The 27,156-nt window shown below is 56.9% G+C and overlaps 1 protein-coding gene across 4 annotated transcripts; it reads left to right on the forward strand.

Annotated features, from left to right (window-relative positions):
• The first annotated feature begins 5,621 nt into the window (after window positions 1–5,621).
• FAM117A (family with sequence similarity 117 member A) lies at window positions 5,622–26,424 on the forward strand. Of its 4 annotated transcripts, none has more exons than XM_064174607.1 (8): window positions 5,622–5,749; window positions 18,276–18,442; window positions 21,766–21,861; window positions 22,351–22,452; window positions 23,007–23,141; window positions 23,615–23,837; window positions 24,182–24,305; window positions 25,014–26,424. In XM_064174607.1, exons 1-8 carry the CDS (start codon window positions 5,635–5,637, stop codon window positions 25,351–25,353), a joined length of 1,302 nt encoding a protein of 433 aa, XP_064030677.1. In that variant the 5' UTR covers window positions 5,622–5,634; the 3' UTR covers window positions 25,354–26,424. The 4 variants fall into 4 exon arrangements, with proteins under 4 accessions (XP_064030677.1, XP_064030678.1, XP_064030675.1 ...); XM_064174605.1 differs by lacking the exon at window positions 5,622–5,749 and adding an exon at window positions 14,959–16,816; XM_064174606.1 differs by lacking the exon at window positions 5,622–5,749 and adding an exon at window positions 14,976–16,816 and having other exon boundaries at window positions 24,185–24,305.
• The last annotated feature ends 732 nt before the right edge of the window (window positions 26,425–27,156 follow it).

Here is a 27,156-nt window from a genome sequence, read left to right on the forward strand (position 1 = left end):
CATCCTTGCTTTGCCTTTCCCAGCAGGAGAAGCCCCAGGGCCACAGCGGTGAGGTGATCAGCTGGCTGGTGTAGTGGGGAGAAGGAAGCCCAGCAGCAGAGGACGTTGCAGCAGCAGGTATGAAACACACTTAGAGCTGTGCTGAGCCTCTCCTGCCTGTCGTGAATTGATTTGTCAGCTCTCGGCCGCCTGGCTCTGCTCGCACTCATTTGCATGCTCTGTTAGGGTGTTGGCAGTGCTGCACATCAGGGATCACTTTGAAGTGCACTCTTTCTTTTTGCTTATTGGTGATTCACACTGTTAGAGGCTTCCTGCCTCTCCATGACTTAGGGAAAATGATCTATTTCATAATGTCTCCTTATACTCTTAGCAGAGCCTGTGCTCTGTTCCCAAAACTCCCACTGTTTTCACTGCAAGCATGACCAGACTGTGAAATAGCTTGGCTGGTCTGCTGAATAATCTGTTAGTCTCTCTTAATAAACTGCAGTTTTATTTATCTTGCTGCTCTTTAGAGCTTTTCATCTCCAAACATTTGAGTGCAGAAAGTGTCCAGCAGTGAAACGCAGCCATCTCTCTTGGGGATGGAGTGGGAGGCAGACAGGCAGGCATTTTACTCCACAGCTTAGAGGGAGAGGAATTTTGTTCAAGGACAATGAGGGAAAGCTTAGCTTGTGTGCTGAATGACCCTTTGATCTTCCACGTTCATGCTCAGCTGATCAGGACTTTAAATCTAAGCTCTGTCTCCCTCCTACCCGTAGCAAACAGCCAGAAATGTAATCTCATTTAGGACTTGAGCACTGGACCAGAATGCCAGTGGCAATGGCAGCTGCTCAGCCCTTACATGTTCCTTATTTGCCTGTCACTTCCTCAGGTGGCACTGACATAAAGCTAAGGCATGGTGGGTGGCAGTTCTGGGCAGTGTGCTTGGGGTGGGCTCAGAGGGGTCTAAGTGGGGAAGAGAGAGCCTCTTAGACAAAAACCTTCTCCTGTGTGCCTGTAAGTGAGAGGAGGGGGACAGTGTGGAAAGGTTTGGGTTGGAAGGGTCCTTTTAAAGGTCATCTAATTCAAACCCTCTGCACTCAGCAGGGACAGCCTCAACTAGAGCAGGTTGCTCACAGCCCCAGGCAACCTGACCTGCAACGGTTCCAGGGGTGGGAATCTCCCACCTCCCTGGGCAGCCTGGGCCAGGCTCTCACCACCCTCAGTGTCAAACGTTTCTTCCTTCTCTCCACTCTGAATCTCCCTCTTTTAGTTTAAAGCCATCACCTCTTGTCCTGTCACAACAGGCCCTGCTCAAAGCTCTGTCCCTATCCTTCTAATCAGCCCCTTTTAAGTACTGAAAGGCCACCAGAGGGTCTCCCTGGAGCTTTCTTTTCTCCAGGCTGATGAACCCCAGCTCTTTTAGCCTGCCCTTGCAGGAGAGGAGAGACATCAGATCACTGTGTGGCTCTGTGATGTTGGCCATGGCTTTCTGAGCCTCTGAACACTCTGGCAGGTCAGGAATCCTCCTGTGCAGGGTGTGAAGGCTACAGAAGCTGCTGCAGAAGTGATGGAAATGAGCAGGTAGAGCATGATAAGAAGTTGAATCCTTGACATGCAACCCTTGAGTGGTTGCAAAAGGTTCTGTGACTGCTACTATGCAGCACATCATTAAGAATCCTCATTCTGGGGAGGCGACTGAACAGCCTGGGCTGGAGCCTTGTCTGCAGGAGTGGGAGAACTTTCATTTTCCAGTGCTCCCTCTGTGCTGTGTGGTTTTGGTGGGGAAGGACCCAGGAAGGCCTGCTCTGGGTGCAGATAGGCTTGGCTGGCTGATAATGTGCAGCTGAGCTGTGCCAGAATGGCTGTAGCCCACTTGATAGGTAACAGCTGCTGCTTGCTTGTCTCTTCCTACGTATTACAGCAAAGTGTGGGGTTTTAAACCTTGAGGGAAGCAGTTGGTGAAAGCAAAACTTGGCCTTGAGACAGAGCTGGTGCTCAGCTTAGTGGTGCTCAACCACGTTGGGGTTTTCTTTTCAGTGTTTCTGGCTGTATTTAAAGCAGGAGATGTGGTGAGAAGAGGCAGAGGCACAGCTGTGTGACCTCCTGCATGCTGAAACAAAGCAGTGCAGGGAGTATTTTTAGTGTGCTCCAGCTGTGAGTATTGGATTCAAATCACAGTGTGGCAGAGAAACTGAAAGGTGAATTTGAATGTTGGAAGGACTGACCAAAGGGTTCCTAGAAGAGCTGCCCTGTGCCAGAGACTGAAAAAAGAACGTGGGCAGAGCTCCTCTCTGGTTTTCAGTGCAGGTTTCTGTTCTCACCAGCACCTGTGCTTTGGTAGTTCCCTCTCTATTGCTTTTTCTTCCTTTTAATTTCCTGGTGCTTTGCTGATGACTGCTCTGGAGCTTAGGAAGGAAATGTTGTCAGGAAGAGTCTCTGGCTTGGAGAAATGTCTGTGTGCAGAGGATTCAGAGATCAGCTGGGTTTGGTTTTGCAGTGTTGCTGCAGTGGGAGCTGGGAAAGAACTGTTAGAAGCACAGACACTGGAGGCCTCTCCACGGAATCCTGGTGTGGTGTGTGGGGTGAAAAGGACCTCTGGGGGTCTTCCAGTCCAACCCCTCTGCTAAAGCAGGGCACCCACAGCAGCTTGCCCAGGATCACAATGGCATGGGGGGGTTTGGAAGCTCTCTGCCACCTCTTTGGTCAGCCTGCTTCAGGGCTCCAGCACCTTACACCAATCAAGTTTCTCCTCCTGCTCAGGTAGAACCTCCTGGGTTCCACTTTGTGCCTGTTGCCCCTTGTCCTGTCCCTGGGCACCACTGAGCAGAGTCTGGCCCTGTCCTCTTGCCCCCTTTATCTCTTGCTGAGCATTGCCCCAGGAGGGATGGACCCTTTGGTTGAAAACTTCCCTTTCGATTTGTAAGATTGAAGAGGGAAATCCCTGAGCTGTCCTCTGGGGACTGCTGGTAATGCTCAGAGGTGTCCCCAGCGCTCCTGCTCTTCTGGAAGGTTCTCCTACCCTGAGAGACAGCGAGAGCAGAGCTGCTGGTGGCTCCCTGCGTGACTGGGTTTGCTCCTTATCAGTGATCTGGCAGCACTCCTTGCTGGGAGAGATAAGGCTGCGAGTCCCACGGGTGGCATTCTGTTTGTTTACTAAGATCGAATAGCCGAAGCTGTGGTTTGTGTCTCATCTCTGCTCCCATCAGGAGGAACGTTCTGTCTCTTCCTCACTGCAGCCACACACCAGCGGCTCTGCCCCCAGGCTGTCTCTAGAAGCAGAGGATGGCCCAGTCTGGGTTCCCAGCTGGTGCCTGGTGCGTGGGCAGCAGCAGGCGGCCTGAGGCGCAGGCGATGCAGGAAGAGGCTGAGGAGCGCTGCTCTGCCGCGATAGCTGCTGGGGGACACCAACTGTCTGCTGCTGTCACCTCCTCTCCAGGCGGCCTGGCGTGGAGCCCAGGCTGCTTGGCCACCTCATGCCTTTCCCCCTCTTCTTATCTCCGGTGCTACAGCTTCCCAGGCTCTGGGTTAGGCAGATCAGCCCCACCCTCTGCACTTGGGCAGATGCTTCCTTTCCCAAACCCCACGGAACTACCACGGCTGGAGGCAGAACATCAGCACTGGTGAGGAGGCCACACCCTGAATACTGGGTTCAGTTTAGGGGTCCTCACTCCAAGGACAGTTTGGAGCTGGAGTGGGTCCAGAGCAGGGCAGTGAAGGGGTCTAGAGAACAGGGCTGGGGAGGAGCAGCTGAAGGAAGTGAGGTTGTTCAGCCTGGAGAAGAGGAGGCTCTCTGCAGCTTCCTAAAAGGAGGATGGAGTGAGGGGGGGTGTCCAAGGAACAAGAGACAGTACAAGAGGAGATGGCTTCAAGTTGTGCCAGGACAGTTTTAGGTTGGACATTAGGAACAATTTCTTCTCCAGTAGGGCTGCTAAAGTCCTGAACAGGCTGCCCAGGGCAGTGGTGGAGTCTCCCCACTGGGGAGGGGTTGATTTAACAGACATGTAGATAGGTGCTGAAGGGCATGGTTTGGTGGTGACCACAGGTCCTGTGTGTCCCATTTGTCCCATGGCCCTGTCCAGAGCCTTGACACCATCATTCCTGAGGCCATCTTCCTCTGCAGCCTCCTCTCTTGTGTTCTCTTGTGTTTTTGTCTCTCTGGTACCAGCAGGGGAATCCTGCAGGTTGACAGCACCACAGAATGGTTTGGGTTGGAAGGGACCTTCAAGACCACCTAGGCCCTGGGCAGGGACACCTCCTGCTCAGCCACTTGCCTTAAGGTCTCATCCATCCTGGCTTTGAGCAATGTCCAGGCTTGGAGCTCCCACAGCTTCTCTGGGCAGCCTGTTCCAGTGCCTCACCACCCTCGTGGGGAAGAACTTCTTCCTGGTGTGCAGTCTCAATCCAGCTTCTTGCAGTCTGAAGCCATCACCCCTGCCCCTGTCCCTCCAGGCCTCTGTCAGAAGTCTCTCTCCAAGACAGTGCAAGGAATGGATTTTTCTGGAAACAGGAGCTCAGCAAAGCTCCCTCAGGTCAAAGGCACAGGGGGAGGTGGGCAGAGAGGGAACCAAGAAGAGCCTTCAGCTATGTCCTGTTGAGGCTGGCGGGAATGGGTCAGGTCTTGCAGTGTGCACTGCAGCCACGCAGGGAAGCACATCTGGCACATCTGTGTCTGACAGGCCCCAACCTCAGGCTTTCCATTTCTCCTGTTCCCAGCTAGTTTGGACACTGAACTCAGCCCAGAAGGGTTCTGCATGAGAACTTTGCAGAGCAGGGTTTTGCTTTCAAAGGCAAAGAGCTGCGATGGTCACTTGGCTTAGAGCAGAACTCGGTGGGGGGAGAAACCTTTAAAAGTAGTCAAAGCTTCTTTAAGGCCCTGGGAGGGGGCACTGAGGGCTCAGCGCTGCAGACCTGCGCCTTCACCTCGACTCTTGAAGCCATTTTGCTTCCTTCTGCCCTTTCCTTCTTCTCTAGGAGGCAGAGGAGGACAGAACGCGGCCGTGGTGCCTGCCCAGGGGGTGCAAAGGCCTGTGCCGGCTGGGCCTTGCGCTTTGTGCTGCGCTGCTGTGCCCTGGGGTGGGGAGAGACTGCGAGCGGTGGCAGCGCCGAGCCCCGGCGCCGCCTGCCCCCGGCGCCTCCTGCCCCTAGCGCCGCCTGCCCCCGGCGCCTCCTGCCCCTAGCGCCGCCTGCCCCCGGCGCCGCCTGCCCCTTCCGAGGCGAAAGAGAAACCCGGCCGCGAGCCCTGTGCGGCGCTCCTGATTGGTGCTCGCCGAGAGGGGGCGGAGTGCTTAGGAGACCGATGATTGGCTCCCCGCAGTAGAGTTGTGCTTTCCGCCATTCTGATTGGTTCTGCTGCCTCCACGGGGGAGGGAGAGGAGGCGAGGCTTGGGCCGTGTTTTCCTCTCTGATTGGCTGTGGCATGAAGGGTGGTGCCTGTTAAAGATGAACGCGTTTGTGATTGGGTATCGTAGCAGCGCGTGCGGGGGCGGTGCTTGCAGAGCGCTCTGATTGGCTGTCTTTAACAGGGGCGGGTCGATTGCTTCGGGCATCCAATGAGCGCGGGGCTCCTCCTGCCGCCCCGCCCCCGGAGCGCTGATAAGCGGCGCGGCGGGGCTGGGGGTCAGTGCGGCGGCGGCGAGGCGGGCAGGGTCGGGTATGGCGGGGGCGGGCGGCGGCTCCTGCTGTCGCGGCGGGACGGGAGGGCCCCAGCCACTGCGTGCCACCATCCCCTTCCAGCTCCAGCAGCGCCGTGGAGACGGGGGCCGGGCAGGTAACGATGGGAGGAGGCGGGCAGCGCCGGTGCGCAGCCGGGTCCATGGGGAACACGCGTGTTCCCTGCGCCCAGTGTCGATGGATGGGCCCGGGCTGGGGTTCCGAGCCGGTACCCAGCGCCGCCGCGCCTGGTGCCGACCCGCTTCGCAGAGTGCCTCCGCCGGGAAGCGCCGCTTCGCCCCGGGGCCCAGTAGCTGGGATGGGGCTGAGCACAGCTTCACCTCGTCTCCTGTGCGCACCGACACCGCCTCCGTCCTGTTCGGGGCTTTGGAGGCAGTGCCGGGCTTAGCGAAAACCACTGTGTGCTCGGGAGGCTTCTCCTCGTTGATGTTGCGTGGGTAGAAGCGAAAGAGTAATGAGAGCAGCGAGGCTGGGGGAGCGGAGAGAACAAACCGGCGGGGAACGGGGCACGACAGCAGTCAGTGAGCGAAGGGAAACTTCGCACCTTGAGACGCAGCCCCGGAACAGCCAAACCACGTAAAACACTGCCCGTGGGCTGCGGTCACCCACGCGGGGGCGGGCTTTGATCTCCGGCTTGTGGGGTGCCAGGTCCGCTCTCGGGGCTGGTCTGGCCTCCCTGTATGCTGCTGTTTGAGGCTTTCCCTGGCAAGGATTTGCCCATGTAGAAGTGACTGGACGGGAAAGCCTGAGCCCTGCGTTCTCTGCAGCTCACCTGGGCCCACAAGGAAGCAGTAATTTGATTTCTGCTAATTGCAATTGGTCTCTAATCACATTAGTGAGATTTTTTTTCCTGACCACTTCAGGAATGCTTCTTTAAATACAACTTTTTGGTGAGCTAATAATAGTTTTTGGCTTTTCTTTGGGTACTTATTGCCTTTGGCTGTTCGTGGGGCTGCTTTGGGATGTCAGGGCCTTGCTTGGCTGTTTGTTATCACAGAGTATTAAAATAGCAATGAAACGCTTCGGGGGTTAAATGTAAGCTCGAACTGAGAGGGAAAACACTTGACAAGCTTTGGGGCAGCCGTCGGTGGCTCTCGTTAAATGCAGCAGCCACTTAATTCACTTCGCAGAGGACAGTGCTGCAGCCCAGCCTGCAGCGAGGATTAAAGGCCCTTCCCCAAGCACCCTGCGCTTCACTGCTTGAGCCTCGCAGCCATTCCTGCCTCTGGCAGGGTCGGGCTGGATCAGAGAAGCTGTTAGGAAGCTTTTTCGTTCAATTTACACTTGAAACAAGTTAATAAAAAATCCTTTCGAGTGCTACTCTCCGCTTCCCTCTCAGCAGTAAGCCGAAATTGAGGTGAAGTTGCTCTTAATAGGGCAATTACTCAGTAGCTTCAGATGTCAGGAAATAAAGCTCTGAAAGAACAGAGCCAGGCTGCCGGGGCTCGCTGGGCTGCACCTACTCCGGAGCCTGCTGAATACCACGCAGCTTTCTGAAGGCAAAACGGTTGGAGCTCCACTGAGATGAACCAGAATTGCTGGTCTTCATTTCTTCCTGGCTCTGTGCCCCACTGCTCAGGCTCTAGGAGCTTGAGTTTTTCCTCTTGATCATAGTAATTTCATCGACGCTTTTGGAAGTGTTGAAATTTCCACTGCTCTCTGCTTCGTTGCTCTCTGTAAGCCTCAATTTGCTCCCTGTGTGTGTGGGAGCTGCAGCAGTAAACTGGCAGGGTTTAAGTGAAAACTGGCATCCTGGTGATTCATCAGCTCACACTTCTGCTCCTACCTTTGGGGAGCTCAGAGTGGAAATCCATTGCTTTAGCACAGCGTTTCTCCTTTGGCTCTGCTGCCTCTGAGCTGCTCGGCTGCTGGGGGTTGCTGTGGTCCTGGCTTAGGGGGGGTGAGAAGAAGAGTTGAGGGGCGATGTGGGGTTTGATCCTGCAGCTGCTCTGATAATAGAGGATCCCATTGAGAGAGGAGCAGCTGCTGAGTCTCTCAAAGGGCTTCTGTTGAAAGGAAGAGCTGGGGCTGGGGGGTGCCAGGAAGGAGGTCTGAGGATGTTTGGAAAGGGCTTGAGTTGCTGTTCAGAGCTCTGAGATGTCAGCGATGAGCCTGGGGTGCGGTGCTGCGGTCAGAGGGGCTTTTCATTCCTTATCTCTTCAGCGTTGTGGCTGTGGGGGTTGAAGCAGGTACAGGGGTAGTGTTTGATCCTCTTCAGGTGCAGCCTGAGCCCCCCCCTGTGACATCTGTTTGTCAGGTTAGGTGGCTTGGAGGCAGCTGCTGGGGTGGTCAGAGGTGTGCAGGTGGTGCTGTGAGGCTGGCAGGGTTTGTGTCCTCTGGGGTGGGATGAGCTCTGTGGAGGCTTTGAAGTTTAAATGGGTCAACTGCAACGCTGCTGCTGCTGGTGGTGGCCTTGGTTGTTTCCCCCAAAGCCACAGAGCAGCACGTGTGAGGCAGAGTTTCCATGCTGGGGTTGGTTAGCCTGGAGAAAAGGAGGCTAAGGGGAGACCTCACTCTTGAAGGGAGGTTGGAGCCAGGTGAGGCTTGGCCTCTTCTGTGAGAGAGAAGTGATAGGACTGTAGGGCATGGCCTCAAGTTGGACCAGGGGAGGGTTAGGTTAGATATTAGGAACAGTTTCTTCTCCACAATGGCTGCCCAGGGCAGTGGTGGAGTCCCCAGCACTGGAGGGATGTCACAGCTGTGTAGATGTGGTGCTAAGGGATGTAGTTTAGTGATGCTTTGCCAGTGCTGGTTTAACAGTTGGTCTCACCTTGGAGCTCTTTACCAGCCTTAATTATTCCCTGATTCTCTACATCTTGGTGATCTACTTTGCCTCATGCACAGAGGTTAAGAAGCTGGAATCTGGTGGACAAGCCAAGTTGTGCTGTACTTTACTGGTTGAGGCACCTCCTGTTGAGTGATGGAGGTTAGGATGGGATGAAGAGTTGCACCAGCAGCCACCTGCCAGCTGCTTTCTGAACAGTGTTGGAAGAGATTCCTTGGGAGGAGGAAGGGCACCTGACTGCCTTCCAACACTACCTGGTTGATGATGTGGCACAGGAGAGGAACAGCAGTGAGGTGCAGGCCTGAAGGTCTTCATCTCATGTGGTCAGTGTGGGTGTTCCTGAGTGGCTTGCACTTGTCTTGCATTTCAGGGATCTCACAGGAGCCCCCTGTGCAAGCAGAGCTTCCTTCTGGTCTCTCTGCACCAGAACTGAAGAGGTTCCTCAGTTGCTCTGTCACCCCACAGCTCTGTGGTGCATTTCAGCTGTTCAAGAAGTTACTTTTGGCCCAGCTGACTCATCCAGATGGGAGTTTGTTGCTTGCTTGCTGAACTTGCATGGTTCTGAGATGTCCACTTGGGTTTGCTGTGTGGCTCCTGCTGGAGAAGCCAAGTGAGCAGACTGCCAGATACCTTCATTGGGTGTCACAGTGAAGCCTGTGCCTGGTGGTGAGGGAGATGAGTGGACTCTGTTCATAGGCAGCACTTTGGGAGTGTGTTTAGCAAAATGAAAACAGGTCTTTAGGAGTAAGAATGTCTGCTCCTGGAAGTGCTGTGGGGTTGCTGCCTAAGTGGTAGTGCTAGAGCTGAGCTGTCATAGAGCTCCTTGCAGAGGAGGTGTTCAAGGCCAGGTTGGAACCACCTGGTCTAGCAGGAGGTGCCCCTGCCCGTGCAGGGGGATGGGAATTAGATGGTCTTTAAAGCTCCTTCCAACCCAAAACTCTTCCCTTTACTGCAGGCATGAGTGTGGGAGTCTCCTACACCCCTCTACCTTAGCTGAGTATCTTCAGGGCTTCAGGCCTCACTGCTCTAGCAGTGGGCATCTAATGAGGTTTTGAGTCCTGAGGGATGGGCATGAAGGCTTTTGCTACTGAAATCATGATCCACATGTTCATGGTGTCTGCTCTTGAGGTCTCTTCTGTGCTGTTTAACAGCTGCACTTTGTCAGGGGGTGCTGAAGCAGATTAACAGGGGGGACAGAGGCTGGTAGTGAGAAGCCCATCTGGGAGAAGGAGCATCTCCCTAGCAGCTCAGTGGGTATTGGCTCTTGAGAAGGAAAACAAAACCCTTCAGGAGGGATGCAGAATGGGAAGTGCTGCTGCTGCACCTTGCAGAAAGCTGTTCTCAGGGTTTGGGCATTCATCATGGTTAATTCTGCCTTTGCCTTTAGCTGCTGCACTGTGTAAGCCAGCTGAGAGGAAAGGAGAGAGTTAAACACAGGTAGGGAGCTGGAATGGGGGGAAAATAATCATGGAAGGACTAGTTGAGGGATGGAAAACCCTCGAAGATGTCCTGCTGTTGCTCTAGTCAGGAGGAATCCTGCCTCTGCCTTGTGGAATCCACTGGGTCTTTGTGCAGAGCACAATGGGTGGCTGAGGTTTGGAGGCAGAGCTTCGCAGGTGGCTTTGTTTAGCGTAGAACAAGTTTCTGGCCTAGTAATTGGAGCTCATTCAGGGCATTGCAGCCCTCAGCTGATAGAGATCATACCTGCAGCCCAAACTTGCTGCTCCCAGTTTGTTAGCCTCTGGATACGGGTGTGGGAAAGGGGAAACAAAGGACACATCTACAACTAATCTTGGCTTGTGTTGACATTCTGTGGGTGAAACAAGTTTTTCCCTGCTTGGAAATGCTGGGAGATGACATTTCAGAGGAGATCTGCAGGGGGGAGGGATGGGACTGTGTAGTCAGTTTGGTTTGTCCCTTCTGCAGCAGAGTGCTCCGGAGGAACTGGGGAAGAGCAGACAGAGAGGATCTGCTCAGTGCTCAGCGAGAGCTAAAGGGAGGGGGGCAAGAGGATGGGGCCAGACTCCTCCCAGTGGTACACAAGCTGGACCCCAGGAGGTTCCATCTGAGCAGGAGGTGTGAGGTTGCTGAGGCCCTGGAGCAGGCTGCCCAGGGAGGATGTGGAGTCTCCTCTGGAGAGCTTCCAAGTGGCCACTGTGCTCCTGAGCAGGCTGCTATGGGTGCCTCTCCTGTAGCAGAGGGCTTGGACTGGGTGATCTCCAGAGGTCCCTTCCAGCCTCACCATGCTGGGATTTATTACTGTGCAGTTAAGCAGTTCCTCCTACAGCAGAATGCTCCAGAGGAACTGGGAAACTTTACCCTGGGTGAGTTTTTATTTGGGAGTCTTTGTGTCAGTCTCTGGGGCTTGTCTAAGATGCTTGAGTGGACCATGGCAAAGCTTTCACCATGGCTTGGGTGAGGAGAGAGCTGCAGGAACATGAGCACCTCTCCGTGCAGGGAGGCAGCAGTTCTGTTCTGGGTGTGGTAATCATTTTACTGTCTGACTGCGAAATAGAACCCAAATCCTTGGCCTAGCCCTGAGAGAGAAATAACCTGGAGCACAAAGTGCACTGAGTCCTCCTCCTGCAGAGCTCAGCTGCTGAAATGGTAGTGTGGACTTGAGCTGCTTGTGTGAGCTTTGCTTGCCCCTCCAAGGGGAGCTGCTCCTCCTTCCCCTGCCTCAGCTCCTCATGGTTTGTGCCACCCTCTCAGGCTGAAGGAGTCCAGGAGTGGGAATTGCAGAGCTTGCTCAGTTGTTGGCATGCTGGAGCCTGAGGCTGCTGTGTGCCACTGCTGGGTGCAGAGTGCTCTTGTGCTTACCCTGCTTGGGCTCAGCTGTAACCCAGAGCTGATAGCAGCTCTCATATCCTGCTTCCCAGCTGGAAGAGGCCCTAGGAAGGGTATCAGAAGGGTTGTTGGATGTTGTGATTGATTTCTCTTTTCCTTGCTGAAAAGTTGTTTCAGTAGCTTTGTGTTGGGCCCTCCAGGGTGATTCACAGAATGGGTTGGGTTGGAAGGGACCTTAGAGCCCATCCAGTTCCAACCCCTCTGCCATGGGCAGGGACACCTCCCACGAGAGCAAGTTGCTTCTCATCCAACCTGGCTTTGAACACCTCCTGCAACTAACCTTAGAGGTGACTATGGGAGAAGAGTAGCCACCCAGTGTTGATGTGATTTATGTAGTTCTCTTTTTAAAGCCCAGGAAATCTTTTTTCCTCCTTTCCCACCTTGGCTGGAGCTGTAGTAATACCAAGAGTGTCCTGCTCTGGTTCTGCTTTACTTCATCTGCATTGGAAGACTTCCAAAGGCTTTGAGAATCAAAAGTTTCTCACCTCAGGAGTGAGAGCTCAAACTCATCTTGAGCCTTAGATGCTTATCAGGAGTTGATTTAGGTAAGGCTGGCAGAAAGGAAAGGGTAAAAACCCAAAGCCACAGCTCTATCCTCACTGTCTGGGGTTCACTCTTTGCTAGGGGGTGACATGGATCATCCTGGTAGCTCCTTAGTCATCTCTCTTCTGCAGAGCAGAGCAAACAGGTCTTAAAGATGTGATGTTTGAACAAGTTTTTGCCTGTTTCTAAACCACTCTGAGTGCTCAGCAGAGGCTGCCTGCCCATCTGGGTTGTTTCTTCCCTGCTTCTTAAATCTCAGACCGTGGAACCAGTCCAGAAGCACTCCCAGCCTGGCTCAGTGGGCAGGGATGGATCTGCTTGATGATGCCACCAAAGTGGTGCCTTGCTAGGAAATGTGCACTTCAGCCAAAGGCTCTGAGGATGTTGGAGCTCTTCAGGCTTCTTTTATCAGTTCAAAACCAAACTTCCAAATGGTGGAAGGTGAAGAGTTCAGCTCTCTTCCTCCATCAGCTGAGTGCTCAGCTTCAGGCCTTGAGCCTTGCTGGAGGAGTTGCTGTTTAGCAGTGCCTGCATCCAGAAAAGCACAGCTTGAACTGTTGGTGTCCTCTGCTAACTTCCTTCAATGATATCTGCAGATGCTGTGTCCTTTGGGCAGCTCTCTCCAGCTGTACTCTGAACAGTTTGTAACCAGGGAGTGATTACAAAGCCTGGAATTCCTTCCCTTGTGCTCCTGGGCCAGCCGGGGAGCCCTTGGGGCTGGCTCCTATCAGCTGGGAATGCAGCTCCCCTGCCTGCTCCGGGATCCTCTTTCCCCTTGGTGTTTTTCACTCCCCCCTCCCCCCCTCGGTGGTTTGCTCCTTACTGTGTCAGGCAGAGAAAGGTTCTTTAGAGGGTCACAGATTGCATCGGGTTGGAAGGGACCCCCAAAGATCATCTTGTCCAACCCCCCTGAAGGCAGCAGGGACATCTCAGGTCTGATCTTGAATGGCTCTAGGGATGGACAGGGCCTCAACCACATCCTTGGGCAGCCTGTTCCAGTGTTTCACCACTCTCATAGTGCAGAACTTCCTCCTGATGTCTAACCTAAATCTCTCTCTGTCACCTCAGACCCTCCTCAGCCTTCCTGCAGGTTCCCTTTGAATACTGAAATGCTGCTCTAAGGCCTGCCTGGAGCCTTCTCTAGGCTGAAGAGCTCCAACTCTCTCAGCCTGTCATATCAGAGGTGCTCCAGGAGCTGGTCACCTTTGTGGCCTCATCTGGCACTGCTCCAGCAGATCCATGTCCTCCTTGTGTTGCATGCCCCAGAGCTGGACACAGCACTGCAGGTGAGGTCTGAGCAGAGTTCTGAGCACTCTGAGCTAGTGTGAGGTGTCCCTGCCCGTGGCAGAGGGGTTGGAACTGGATAATCCTTGAGGTCACTTCCAGCCCTGCCAATTCTGTGATTCCTGTGGGGCTTCCCCCAGTGTGCTCTGGGAACAGCCAGTACCTGCCTGGGTGGCTTGGGCTGTGGGCAGGGTTTGAGCAAGAGTCATGAGGGGCAGTGTGGTTTAACCACAGCTTCTGCCTCTCCCCCGGAAGGTGCAGTGGATTGCAGTGCTCTGAGGGGGTTGTTCCTGTGTGTGAAATCCCATCCTGGCCTGGGTGGGAGCTTCCCTTCAGCTGTGAAGCTGCCTTAAAGGCAGAGGGGTTGCAGTTTTAGATACTGAGGGCTGTGGAACACTTCCTCTGCAGAGACCCGAGGTGGAGAGGCTTGGAGGCAGAAGCTGCTGCTGTGGAGATGTTGACTCCTCTTGCAGGAGCAGCTCAGGGGTTCCATCCTTCAGTCCACCTCTAAATTCCAGGTTGCTTCTCCTCTTGGAAGCTCTTTCACATTCCAGTTGTTCTTGTCCTCTGCCCATGCACACCAAGTGTGGTCCTGCTGCCTTCTTCTGCTGAGCAAACCTTTCCTTTCTTGCTTTTGGGCTAAAAGGGAGACTTTTCTTTGCCTAGAAAATGCAAGCTGTGTCCAGCCTTCAGAGCTTCATGTAGGCATCCTGCTGCCTGTCTTCTGCTGGAGGGCTTCTCTGCATCCCCTCTTGGCCTTCTGGTGGTGTTCTGCTTGGGTGGGTGGTAGGAGGATGGAGCTGATCTTGTTTCAGTGGTGCTGGGTCCAGGGCAAGAGGTAATGGACACAAATTTGAGCACAGAAAGTTCCATCTCAGCGTGAGGATGATGAGGGTGATGGAGCACTGGACCAGGCTGCCCAGAGGGGTGGTGGGGTCTCATTCTCTGTACTCAAAACCCACCTGGGTGCCATCCTCTGCAGCCTGCTCTGGCCAGGGGCTTGGACTGGATGATTCCAGTACCTGAAAGGAGTCTGCAGGAAAGCCAGGAAGGGACTTTTTACAAGGACTTGTCGTGACAGGGTGAGAGGGAAGGGACTGAAGCTTGAGGCTGGGACATTAGGACTGGAGATTAGGAAGAAAAGCTTGGCAGTGAGCATGGAGAGACACTGGCACGGGGAGGTTGTGGCTGCTCCCTCCCTGGAGGTGTTCAAGGCCAGGCTGGAAGAGGCCTAGTTGAGAAGTGGCCCTGCCCATGGCAGGGAGGTTGGAGTAGATGATCTCTGAGGTCCCTGCTAATCTAAGGCAGCTGTAAGGTCCCTCTGGGGACCAGGCTGGGACTTTGTGCCTTTAAAGTGATCCATTGCAGCAGTGAGGCTGCAGGGAAGCCTGGTGCAGGAGCTGCAGGGGGCTGAATGGCTGCTGGAGATAGAGCAATGGTTCTGCTATCTGCAGCAGCTCCAGTGGCACATGGGAAGTACAAAAGGGCCCAAACCTGACACTTTGTCAGCTGTGGAGCTGCCTTGGAGCAGCTCCAGTGCTGGTGGCCAGGTGGCAGCTGTGCTAGCTCTGTGTGGAGGGATGATAATAGCACTGAGCAGTAAACAGGACGCTCCACCCTGCCCTGGTGCCTCTCAGACACCCTCCTCCTCCTAGGGCCCGACACACTGGGGCTGAGCAGCAGCCTCTGCACCCTCACACAGGGCACACCCTGCACCCCAACTGCCCTCAGCCTTGGGGCTTCTTGGTGCTGCTCAAAACCAAACCAAATTGTTCCAGGCAGAGTTGTGCTTCATGGAGAGGCCCAAGAGTGCTGCAGTTCAGCCATCAGTAGCCTCAGGGGTTTGTCAGGCTTGGGGCACAGCTGATGGCACCGGGGGGGGGCACAGCTCTGCTTGTGTCAGCAAGGACCAGGGCAAGGATCCATGCCCCTGTGCTTGGCACTGGTGAAGCCACATCTCAAATCCTGGGTTCAGCTTTAGGCCTCTTGCTCCAAGGAGGACATTGAGGTGTTGGAGCAGGTCCAGAGAAAGGCAGCAAAGCTCAGGAAGGGTCTGGAGAACAGGGCTGGGGAGGAGCAGCTGAGGGAGCTGGGGGCTTGCAGCCTGGAGAAGAGGATGCTGAGGGCAGAGCTCATTGCTCTCTGCAGCTCCCTGAGAGGAGGCTGGAGTGAGGTGGGGTTTGGGCTCTGCTCCCAAGGAACATGTAATAGGAGAAGAGGAAATGGCTTCAAGTTGTGCCAGGACAGTTGTAGGTTGGATCTGAGGAACAGTTTCTTCCCCAGAAGGGTTGTCCAGCCCTGGCCCAGGCTGCCCAGAGCAGTGGTGAAGTCCTCATCCATGCAGAGGTTTTGAAGCCATGGAGAAGATGTGCTGAGGGCATGGCTTGGTGGTGCCCTGGCAGGGATGGGTGAAGAGCTGGGGTGGGTGACCTGCAGGGTCTCTGCAGAGCACAGTGCTTGTCTGCATGTCTGTCCTCGAGGTCCTTGCAGGCTGGTGGTGTCTGGTGTGGTACAGAGGTGACCCAGATCACTCAGGGTGTCCAGACTGTGTCAAAGGGGACCTCTTGGAGAGCTCTGGGGAGGGACAGGCACTGTCAGAGGGGTGCTGGGAGAGGAGCTGCCCTGTGCAGTAGCATTCAGTTCTTCTGCCAGCAGCTGAGTCGTGGAGAGCAACGTGAGAGGAAGAGAGGGATGAAGTCATAGCTAGTGGAGATGCAAGCAGCACGGCCCGTGGGGGCAGTGAGGAAGCTTCGAGTGCTGAGGAGTTGCTAACTGAGTTGGTATCTGGCTCGCCCTGCGCTGCTGGGACCATGCCTGCAGCTGCCAGCTGGACCCGACACAATCAGCCTTTAATGCAGTGTGGACCTTACGAGGTGTGGCTGTCGGGCAGGGCCTGACGCTTCGCTCCCCCTCCCACGTGGCTCTTTGTTCCTTACCCTTTCCTCACCTCCAGCTGCAATTCCTCCCCTCCAAGTGGGATTTTAGCTCGGGAAAAGACACTAACCAACCCCTGTCCCTGCAGCAGCTTCAGCTGCACTTGGGTGCTCTGCACCCCTGTGTGCAGAGGGATTTGGCACGGCCAGGGTTGGTGTTGAACGGTGTGCAGGATGAGTTTGCTCTGGTTGGTTCCCTGCCTGCCATGCCCTCATGCTGGGGAGAAGAGGAGCACTGCTCCAGCTCTGGAGCCCTCGGCACAGGAAGGACATGGGCCTGGAGGAGGCCATGAAGATGTTCAGAGAGCTGGAGAGCCTCTGCTGCAGGCTGAGAGAGCTGGGGTGGTTCTGCCTGGAGAAGGGAAGCCTCCAGGGAGACCTTACAGCAGCCTCCCAGTGCCTGATGGGGCTGAAAGAAGGCTGCAGAGGGACTGTTCCAAGGCCTGCAGTGACTGGGTGAGGGCAGTGGTTTGAAATGAGAGCAGAGCAGGTTTGGATTGGTTGTGAGGAACAAGTTCTGCACCAGGAGGGTGCTGGAGCACCACAACAGCTTGCTCAGGGAGGGAGTTGAGGCTTCAGGTCAGGCTTGAGAAGGCTGTGAGCAACCTGATCTAGTGGAGGATGTCCCTGCTGCCTGCAGGGGCTGGGGGACCTTTGGAGGCCCCTTCCAACCCATCCCATCCTATCCCACGGTTCTGTGAGTGTCTGTCCACGGAGCACCTGGAGCAGAGCTGTGTCTGGCCTGGTTCCACGCCAGGAGGCCACGGGGCTGGTTGGTAATGTGTGGTAATTTGCATGTCTAATCGAACTGCAATGCAAACAGCCTCTGCTGCTGGCTCCAGCTTGCCTTTTTTGGCCTGGGCTTTAACCCCCCTGGTTTTTCTTTCAGCTGGGAGGGTGAGGAGGGGGCTGCAGGAGGGGGGGGCTGTGCTGCCTGCCCGGGGGCCGCACGCTGCTCACGTCCAGGGTGTGCTGGAGGAGGTGGGGAGGGTGCAGCCCCGCACGTGCTGTGTGCCCCCTGGCTGCCAGCCTGCCCAGGGGGTGCTTGGCTCTGCTGGGGCTGTGCTGGTGTCTGTCATGGCTGACACAAACTTAAACCAGCAGCACTTAGAGTGCTGCTGCCAGAGCAAGGTCTGGACCTGCAGCTCATGGAGGCTGCTGCCTGCGAGCTCCGGGCACTGCCAGCAGTGGGTTAGGACAGGGCACAGGGCACTCCCCTCCTGTTCTGCTCTGTGAGTGAAGGCAGGCACTGGCAGTGGCACCGAGTGCTTACCCAGTCCTGCTGGGGGCCCAGAGATTGGGGCTCTTTTTGTTGTCTTCCAAGTGGAGGTGAGGAGGAGCTCCATGCTTCCACGAGGGTGGTGCTAGGAGGACATTCCCTGCAGTGACAGGGGTGAGGCTCTGGAACAAGGCACCCTGGGGGGTGGTGGAGATAGTCAAGGTCAGGCTGGATGGGATGCTGAGCAACCTGCTCTCGTTGGGGTGTCCCTGCTGACTGCAGGGGAGTGGACTTGGCGAGCTCTAGAGGTCCCTTGCAACCCAGGCCATTCTGGGATGCCCTGAGGCTTGCAGGCTCCCTTCTGCTCTGCTCTGCTCTGCTCTGCTCTGGCTGGCGAGCAGTGGTCTTGCAGGGTGCAGCAGGGCTGTGTTCTGCAGGGCTCTGCCCAAGCAGCGTGGACCTGCTGAGTGCCTGACTCGGTTGTGTAGCAGCTCCCTCAGCTGCCACATCTCATCAAGGGCCTCAAGCAGCCACTTCAGCACTGCAGTGAAATCTGCCTCTGGAGGAGCAGCCTCCTGGTGATACCTCACCAAGGCTCTGCCAGAGTGCAGAGAGTGGCAGGGCAGGTTGGGCACTGGTTCCACCAGCCCCCACTGGCCCACTCCACTCAGGTGGTGTTTCTTGGAGCAGCAGAGCTGCCTGGGCTGGGCAGGGAGGGGCTGCTGCCTTTGTCAGGGTGGGAGCTTATGGGCTTGGAGGAAGCCTCTCTTTTCCCTAAAGCAGATGGACTTCTCCAGGCTGCATCATAGGATGGATTGGGTTTGGAAGGGACCTTCCAGGTCATCCAGGCCATGGGCAGAGACACCTCCCTCCAGCCCAGGGTGCTCAAGGCCTCGTCCACCCTGGCCTTGAACACCTCCGTGGAGTGGGCACATTCCCTCCCTGTCACCCTTGCCGTGGCTGTTGCTGGGCCTCGGCTCTGCAGGTCTGATGTTCTTCTGTGCCCCTGCAGCCAGCGTGCCCTGTGCTGCTGCCCTGGAGAGGACCTCCTGCCCCCGGCAGCCCTGCGTGCGCCGCACCTCCTCGCTCGACACCATCGTGGGCTCCTACCTGCTGGGACAGTGGCCAAAGGATGCTGAAGGAGCTTCCACCTCATGCATGAATGACAAAGCCACCCAGGTACAAACCCCTCCGGCTTGCCCTGGAGGCCTCTGGGCTAGGAGAGGGGTGCCCAAGTGGGCCAAGCTCTGTGAGCTGGGGGCCAGCAGGGAGGGTTCAGTTTCCTTCTCTCCAGCTGCAGCTTTCTAGGAAGAGATTTCTTTTTTTCCCCCTTTTAACTCCTCAGCCTCAGTTGATTCCACTCTGGGGCAGTGTTAGAGTTTCCCTGGCCTTGTTTGGAGGCAGATGGCCTCTGGCTCTCTTCTCCAGTGCTGGCTCCATGCTGCTTTATTTTTCTGCCCTGGCCTGCAGCTCTGGGCCAAGTCCTTATATAACACTGGCGGGCTGCATGCCACGGGCTGGGAGAAGTCAGGGGTGCTCCTGCACAAGGGCTTGCTGCAGGAACAGTGCAGCTCTGCTGGAGCATGGAAGAGCTCCAGACCTCGAGGAACTCTTAGCAACCTGTAAATATTGGTGTGTGACAGCAAACAGCAGTTGCCTGTCTGCAGAGGTGGGAGAGCTGAGGAGAAGAGCATCTGTTTGCTCCAGTCATTTATTTAGCACATTCAAGGCCTGGCAACTTGTTTGATCTTTGCTGTTCAACAATTTATTACTGGGCTGTTTGCAGGAAATTCTCAATTGGATTCCAGCTCCCATTGTCCTTTTCCAAACTATTCTTGCCTGCTTTTGTTTGGGTTCCAGTGCCCAGGAGCACTGCTGAGGGCAGAGGGCGTGCTGGAAAGGAAGGGAAGGAATGTGCCCCGGTTCCTGGGGCAGGGAAGCACACTCTTCCTTTCTGTCTTCAGCAGCAGGGGTGGGAACACTCAGCCCTGGCGCTTAGGGGCTGAGCAGTTCTTGCATCTGGGGAAAGGGTTGGGGGAGAGGAGCACCTCCTGCTTCCCACTGTGGAAGGCAGCAGGATGGAAGTTCAGCCCCTGCTGAGCTGGAGCTGATCACAGCCCTGCAGGTGTGCCACAGGCTTAGCTCACTTGTCTGCAGCTGCCTTGCAAGTGCTCATTTCACCTGGCAGTGTGCCCCTGGAAGGAGCAGTGAGTGGAGCTCTCCCCTCCACACACCAGCCGCTCTCTGTGTCCACTGGCTTGGCTGCTGGAAGCTGGGAGTGAAATCCTCACTTCCAGACCCAAACTTGCCTCCTGGGAGCCTGCAGGACTTTGCCACTCCTCCCATCTTGTCAGGCTTCCTGGTTCCCAAACCCGGGGCTTTGCTAGCCACCACTTGTTCCCTTCCCTCCTCGCTCAGCTGCTTTGCAGAGCTCTGTAGATTGGCTATCACAGGGTGGTTAGGTGAGAGCTGGAACTGCAGGTGCTCGGCGCGGGGGTGAGGGTGGCAGCACCACAGGGGATTGGAGCCTTGGGGCTTTATCTTGCTGTGCAAAGCAGGGGTGGGTTCTGCTCTCTCCTTGCTCTGAGGAAGTGGTTTTGCCACAGTTAGTACAAAAGGTTCTGTAATTTCCTCCTGCCTGCCTGCCAGAGGTGTGGGACATGGTTGTGCTCTGGGGTTTCAGGCCCTCCTGTTGCAAATTGCATCTTCTCTTCCTTTTTTTAGCCCCTGAGGTTCTGTGCTGTGCTCTGAGGCTCATGGCAGGCTGCAGTAAGCAGCTTTTCAAACAGAGCTGCCAGTGAGCTGAGGAGAAATTGCTGGAGTTGAGCTTCCCACAGGCTTGCTCCTCAGTGTGGTTGGGGCAGGGCTGTGCTCTCACCTCAGACCTTTGTCTCTTCTGGGACAGCAAATGGCACAGTGCTTTGGGCCAGGGGCCAGCTGATGGTGTTCAGCAGAGTGTCCGAGGTAGGAAATGAGCTCAGCTGTGCCATGGAGCTGCAAGCCTGGGCTTTGCCATGGCAGTTTCTTGTCATGTTGATCCATTCCTCGGCTCTGGAATGGCTCAGGGATAGCCTAGAGAGGGCTGCAATCAACTGTTTGGAGCTTAGCAACCCCCAGGTGGATTTCCTCTGTGCTGTCTTCTGCTGACAGGCCCTGCACAGTGGAGGCCCAGGCAGCAAGTGGCTTTAGCTGTGGGAAGCACTGGGGGTGTTGATGCAGAGTCTAAGTCAGGAGAGAGCTGGAATTCTGCTTGGCAGCCCCCCGGGGCCTTTGGCAGGAGGGAAGCCTGGCACCTCTCTGGGTAACCTGCCCTGTTCCTGTGGTTTAAAAGGATTTTCAAACCTGTTTTGAGAGAAGAGACTTCTGCCACCGCTGTGACCCGAGAGGGGAGCTGGAAGCAGCTGCTGTTCTTGCAGTAGCCTCTGGGGAGATCAGGAGGGGAACTGTTCTCAGGCCCTTGCACCTCCTGGCTGTCCGCGGCTGAGGATGGAGAAGGGAAGCTTCATCCAGAGCCTCCCACAGAAATGGCAGGGAGCAGCAGCACGGCAGGGGAGGGAAACGTTTTGAAATGCTGTGCCTTGGGAATGCTGAGGTCCCAGAGCCTGTGTGAGAAGGCTGAGTTCAGTGGAAGGAAGTTCACACCCTCTGCTGATCAGATTAGCAGCCCTCTCTGATCCCCTTTGATAGGCACTGCTTGGAAAGCAGCTGTGGGGCTGAGCCCTGCCAGCCCTGCAGAGGAGGAGGGATGTGGGCTGGAGCAGCCTCTGGGCTCTCCCAGTCGGTGTGCAGGACCAGCAGTGGTGGTGGCTGCACCTCTGAAGTGCAGCCTGGGAGCTGAGCTGTCAGCAGCAAGCTGTGTTCTCACAGCTGGGTGAGGCTTTTCCTCTGCCCAGTGCCGCTCGGCACAGCGAGTGCCTGCGGCAGCCTGCAGGGTGGCTCTGCTGTGCTCCTCCACAGCAGTGCTTTGCTTGCCCTAATCTCCCCAAGTGCCTGTGGAGGTGAAGCCACTGACTTCTGGCCAGGCCTCTTGCCGTGCCCAGGTGGCCAGAGAGGGACTTTGGATAAAGGCCTGGAGTGACAGGCTGAGAGGTGATGGTTTCCAGCCGGAAGAAGCTGGATTGAGATTGGATGTTAGGAGGAAATTCTTCCCTTGGGGGGGTGGTTGAGGCACTGGAACAGGTTGTCCAGAGAGGCTCTGGAGACTCTGAGCCAGACTGGATGAGGCCTTGAGCAACCTGGGCTAGTGGGAGATGTCCCTGCCCGTGGCAGGGGGCTGGAACTGGAGGAGCTTTCAGATCCCTTCCAACCTAAACCGTTCTGTGGAGGTCACTTTGTGAACAGACCCAAATCTGGCCCAGATCTGCTGTCCCTCTGGGTGCACATCACTGAGGGTCAGTGGGGGGAGAGGGAGCAGGGCTGAAGGGGCAGCAGGGGAGCAGCTCTTGCTGGGGCTGTGGCAGCAGTGCAGAGCAGTAAAGCTGTGCTTGTTCTCCTCACTCCAGACTCCGGTGTCCTGGCGGCAGGCGGACGTGGGGCGAGCCAGCGGCAGCGCTCACAAACGCTCTGCCTCCTGGGGTAGCACAGACCACCGCAGAGAGGTAAAGCAGCCCCCCCCACTGCTGCAGCAGGCTCTGGGGCAGTGCTTGGGAGGACAGGATGTTACTGAAGAGGGGACCAAAGGCCTGTTTTGGTCTCGTCTCTAATGCTCTGTGACCCAGCTAGGGGCTGAGCTCCTGGGCTTCCTCTAGCAGGCAGCTGTGAAGTAGCTCCAGTGAAACCCAGTGCATTGCTGGTTGGTTCTGTGGTGTGTCTGGTCCCAGGCAGGCCCTGGTTTGTAATGCTCTGTAGGCAGGAGATAGCCCAGATCCTCCCCAGGATGGGCACTGGCCACCCTCCAAAGGGGCACTTCATGGTGAGGCCTTGGGAGTGCCTCTGGACCATCCTTTGAGAGGTGTCTGGAGCTGCTGCTTGTGTGACTGTCTCTGTGCTGGCACTTCCCTGTGGGCTGGAAGAGAGGGGGAGGAGAGATGAGGCAGGATCCGTTGTGGTGGTTTGCCTGGCTCTGGAGCTGGACCTTTGTTTGCCAGATTGCCAAACTGAAGCAGCAGCTGCAGAGGACGAAGCTGAGTGGCAGAGCCCAGAGGAGCTGCCCGCTGCAGGGCGACCACGCTGTGCTGGCACCGCTCAGGGTACGTCCCCCTCTGCCCCTGCTCTGCTCTCAGCCCCTGGCCCACTGAGCTGCAGAGCAAACTGCCCTGGGCAGAGCTCCAGCCTCTCCTCGGCCTTCTGCTCTCAAGCCTGAGAAGGGAGAATTTTCCTTCTCCTCCCACCTCTTGACCATGAGAATTCAGCCTCTGCTCCTGGTCTCCACAGCACTCTGCTTGTGGAACAGATAGTAAAATAGGGGGGAAATGTTAATGTGTGTCCTGTGAAAGCAGCAGGAAGCCTGGGGAGGAGGCTTAGGCCAGGCTGGATGAGGCTTTGACCAGCCTGGGCTGGTGGGAGGTGTCTCTGCCCTTGGCAGGGAGCTGGAACTGGATGAGCTTTCAAGTCCCTTCCAACCCAACCCATGGTTATGGCCCTGTGCTCTGCCCTGCACTCCCAGGTCACACAACTCTGCTGTCAGTCCTCCCACCTTGGCTTCCTTGAAGGCTCTGGCCAAGCCCTGGAGAGCTGTGGGAGGGTGGAACTGCTGAGTTGGTGCAGACAGAAGCCTGACTTGTTTGGTTCTGGGCTGTTACAGGACTGTCCTTCAGGCTTCCTTTCTCCTTCTCCCATCTGGAGGCTCAGTCCCTGCTTGCACAGGAGCCTGGAGGGGCTCAACCAGGAGCTGGAGGAAGCGTTTGTGAAGGGGCAGGGAGATGAAGAGCTGCTGCGGGTAAGTGGAGCTCCAGGATGGCCCTGGTGAGCCTGCTGGGTGGTCCTGCAAGTGCTGAGGAGCCTGCCCGTGGCTGCTGCTTGGCTCTGGGCCTTGCTCTGGGTCTAGTTTGAGGCATGGAGCTTTAAGTTGGGTCCAGTGGCTGCTGCCTTCCCACAGCACTTGCTGGTGCTGTGCCCCCGGGGTGGATGGTGCCACACAGACAGCTTTCAGGCTGCCCTGGGCTGGGATCTGGAGGTTGCTTTGTGCTGTGCAGCTGTGGGAGGAGTGACCCCAGGCGGCTCAGAAGCTGCCTCGCAGGGTGCAGCAGTGCTGCTGTTCTGCTGGTTGCACACAGCTGCCTCCTGTTGAGCTCCTCCTGGGGCTGAGCTCCTCCTCTGCCCCTCAGCTCTGGGTCCTGCACCCCGAGGAGCTGGCTTCTGGAGGTGCTGGCAGGGCCCTCCTGCTCCTCTAAGACTCTGCTTCCTCTCTAGATCTTGGATGTCCCAGATGGCCACAGGGCTCCAGCACCTGCCCAGAGAGGCTCTGCAGATGTGTCCCTGAGCCTGGAGCCCAGCAGTGGCAGCTGCAGCAGCCTCTCTCTCTCTCCTTCCCCTTCTGTGCCTCTCCAGCTCTCCCCACACACCCCGGGGAGGCTGGCAGCAGAAGAAGCCTCCTCTGTGGTGGACGAGGTGCAGCCAGAGTCAAAGGAGAAAGGTAAAGGCTGAAAGCAGAGGAGCTGGGGGCAGGGGAGACAAAGGGGGACAGGCTTGTGGAAACTTCTGGGCAGTGGCACCTCCCTGCCCTGTGCTGGCTTGCTTGGAAGCTGCAGCTGAGGTGGGGAGAGGCTCTCAGCCAGTCTGGCTGAACTCTTTGGCCTCCTGGAGCTCCCTTCCAGGTGGGTGGCTCTCAGTTACTGGATGGGAGATGCAAGCTGGGACCTCCAGAGCTGAAGTTCTGTGGCTTTGGGGTTCTGCAGCCCCAGTTTGAAGGATGTGTCCAGGCTGAATGAAAGCACTGCTGGATCCCTGGGAAGCCTTCTCAGTCTCTCTTGCTTCCAGCAGATGAGGGCAGCCCTTCTCCAGTCCTGGCCTTTGCCTCCTCTCCCCGGCCCAACCACAGCTACGTGTTCAAGAGGGAGCCCCCTGAGGGCTGTGAGCGGGTCCTGGCCTTCGAGGAAGCTCAGTGAGTGAGAGGAGAGCCCACGGGAGGCTGGGCCCTGGGAGGGTGCTGGGTGGGGGCAGCCAAGGCTGCTGCTGCAGCTTCCACCCTGACCCTGTTCTGAGCAGGGTGCAGCCTCTGTGAGAAACCTGCACCGAGCTCTGGCTGCCTGCAGCCTGGGGAGAGGAGCTGAAAGCTGCAGTGCAGACCCTCAGGCTCGGGGGCATCCTGGCATCCCTGCCCCTTCCCAGGCAGTGGGGACTTCCTGGGGAGCATCCCAGGAGCAAACACTTCAAGGCAGGGGGGAGGGGCAGGAGGATGGGACCAGGCTTTGTTCAGTGGTGCCCAGCCACAGGATCAGGTAATGGGCACAGACTTGGCCATGAGAGGCTCCATCTAAACACGAGCAGGAACTTCAGTAGTTGAACGGTGTTGGAGCCCTGGAGCAGCCTGCCCAGAGGTAGTGGAGTCTGAAATCATGCAAACCCTGGGTGCCATCCTGTGTGCCCTGCTGTGGGTGCCCCTGTCCTGGCAGGGGAGGTTGGACTAGAGGATCTCCAGGGGTCCCTTCCAACCCCCACCTGCCACACTAGGCCTGCTGCCAGGACAGGCTCCTGCTGCTCTGCCCCTCAGGAGCTGTCCAGCTTGGGCACTCCTTGACTCCAGCCCTCCCTGCTGGGTGCTCAGTGTGGCTGACAGTGCCCCTGATGGTGTCCCTTGTGTCTCCTGCAGCTCGCCCAGCCCTGAGCAGCCTTTCCAGCCCTCCTGCCCTGATAAGAACAAAGTGCACTTCAACCCCACCGGCTCTGCCTTCTGCCCTGTCAGCCTGGTCAAGCCTCTCTTCCCGAACGTGGGCTTCCTCTTCAGGGGCTTCCCAGCTTCTGGCAGCCCTGGCACGGGCACTTTTCCCTCCTGCCAGCCCCCTGCCCCCAGCCCGTTCCTGGGGGCGCGGAAGGAGGCTGTGGTGGACAGCTTGGGCGAGGGCCCCAAGCCTCCTTCACTGGGCTACGAGCCCTGGACGCGAGGCCAGCCTGAGGACAGTGTCGTCTTCCACAGCTCTCTGGTGGTCTGAAGCCTTGGGCGAAGCTCAGCCAGCAGCTCTGGCTCCTCAGGGCACCTCTGCCAGCCCGGGGAGAGCAGAGCTTTGGAGCTGTGGGACCCGAGAGCCAGGAGGCAGCACTGGGACTGAACCGCAGGAGGCTGCTTCTGAGGATGAGACACTGCGAAGCACAGAGTGCTGTGGGACAGTTCCTGCCCCGGGGGCCCTGCCCTGCTCCAGCACATCCATGTCAAGTTGGCTGTCTCCTGTGTGGCTGTTTGGCTGAAGGGGAGCAAACTCCTGCTCCCTGGCTCTGGGAGCTGCTTGAACGGGGAGGATTCAGGTGCAGCTTCCTCAGCACCCTTGAGCACTGTGGCTGATGGGGATGGTGGAGCTCTGGGGAGTGGGAAGAGGGGAGAAGGGGCCTGTGGGAGAGCTGCTCCTGGGGTGCTGGGGCAGATGTTGTGTGTCTGCACTACTTGGACAACTCATCTCCCTCAGAGCAGAGCAGGGTGGTGGGTCCCTGACCAAGCCTGCCCTGGGCACCTTCACCCCTCAGTCAAGGAATCCGTGACCTGGGCAGTGCAGGTGCCTAAAGGTAGGAGCTCACAGAGCAGCTCTGATGGGCTTGAGGGTGAAGGCAGCATCTGAGCCAGGAGCTGCCTGCCAGGCCTCCCGGAGGGCTTTCTGGGTGCCTCGTCCTTGCTGCAGGGAGAGGATGGAAGCAAGGAGTGGCAGAGCACAAGAGTCTGTTCCAGGGGGGGGTTGCTGCTGCTGCTGGAGGGAAACTCTGCAGCTTCCAGCCACAAACCTGGGGCTGTGCTCCGTGGCTGTGCACCAGGGCTGGGGGGTGGCTGGAGAAGGTGTGGGCAGGAGGGGGGCAAGACTGGAGTCTGCTCATGGAGCTGTGGCTGGGCAGGGCTGTGAGGTGCTGTGGCATCCACCAGTGCTGCCTCTGCACTGTGCCTTGGGGAAGCAAGCACCTGGGACCAGCGACCCAAGCAGGGCTCTGGTGCTGTGCTGTGGGGCAGAGGCTCTGCTCCCGAGGGCTATTTCTTGTACCTGATGCTGAATCTATTTTCTTCCAAAGACACTATTTTTGCAGCTGTTTGCAGTCTGTATTTTATGTCAGCTTTGGAGCTCTTGTGTTCAGAGGGGTTTGGGGTTTTGGGGGCTTCTTGGGGCTTTTGGCAGTCAGAAGGAAAGAAAATAAATATTCCAGGCACTCTTCAAAGTAGTTCTTTGGGCTTCAATGTGGAGTGAGGCCAGAGTCAGCAGAGGTCAGCAGCGGTGCAGCCTCCAGGCCTTAGAGGGGTCTGTAAGAAAGGGGGGGAGGGTGTCCAGGGAGGGGCAGTGAAGCTGGTGGAGGGTCTGGAGAAACGAAGAGGGTTGGTGAGGAGCAGCTGGGGGGGTCCAGCCTGCAGAAAAGGAGGCTGAAAGGAGACCTCACTGCTCTCTACAGCTCCCTGAGAGGCTGGAGCGAGGTGGGGTTGGGCTCTTCTCTCAAGGAACAAGTGCTGGAGAGGAAACGGCCTCAGGTTGTCCCAGGGGGAGGCTTAGGTTGGCCATGAGGAACAATTTCTTCCCTTGAGCGTTGTCACCGCCCGGGGCAGCGGAGGAGTCCCCATCCCGGGAGGGGTTTCGCAGCTGTGGTGCTGAGCCTCTGGCACTGCTGGGTTCATCTCAAAGGCCTTCAACCAGAACGAAGCACAAGGGCTGAGGGCTTTAAAACCGAGACATCGACTGGAGAGCAGAGATTGCTTACGGTGCCGGTGGCGAGACCCCGGCGCAGGCGGCCGCGGCTCGGGGGGAGGGTGCTGGGCGGCCCGCGGAGGG

Source organism: Pogoniulus pusillus, chromosome 40 (assembly GCF_015220805.1).
Source record: "Pogoniulus pusillus isolate bPogPus1 chromosome 40, bPogPus1.pri, whole genome shotgun sequence".
Taxonomy (NCBI): domain Eukaryota; kingdom Metazoa; phylum Chordata; class Aves; order Piciformes; family Lybiidae; genus Pogoniulus; species Pogoniulus pusillus.

What these genes read in the sequence shown, in the direction of transcription:
- FAM117A (XM_064174605.1), top strand. Translation starts at nt 16,666, where the DNA reads ATGTCCCTGCTGCCTGCAGGGGCTGGGGGACCTTTGGAGGCCCCTTCC. An exon ending in GCCAGAGTCAAAGGAGAAAG is followed by an intron (nt 23,838 to 24,181) that starts GTAAAGGCTGAA and finishes TCTTGCTTCCAG; the next exon opens with CAGATGAGGGCAGCCCTTCT. An exon ending in CTGGCCTTCGAGGAAGCTCA is followed by an intron (nt 24,306 to 25,013) that starts GTGAGTGAGAGG and finishes TGTCTCCTGCAG; the next exon opens with CTCGCCCAGCCCTGAGCAGC.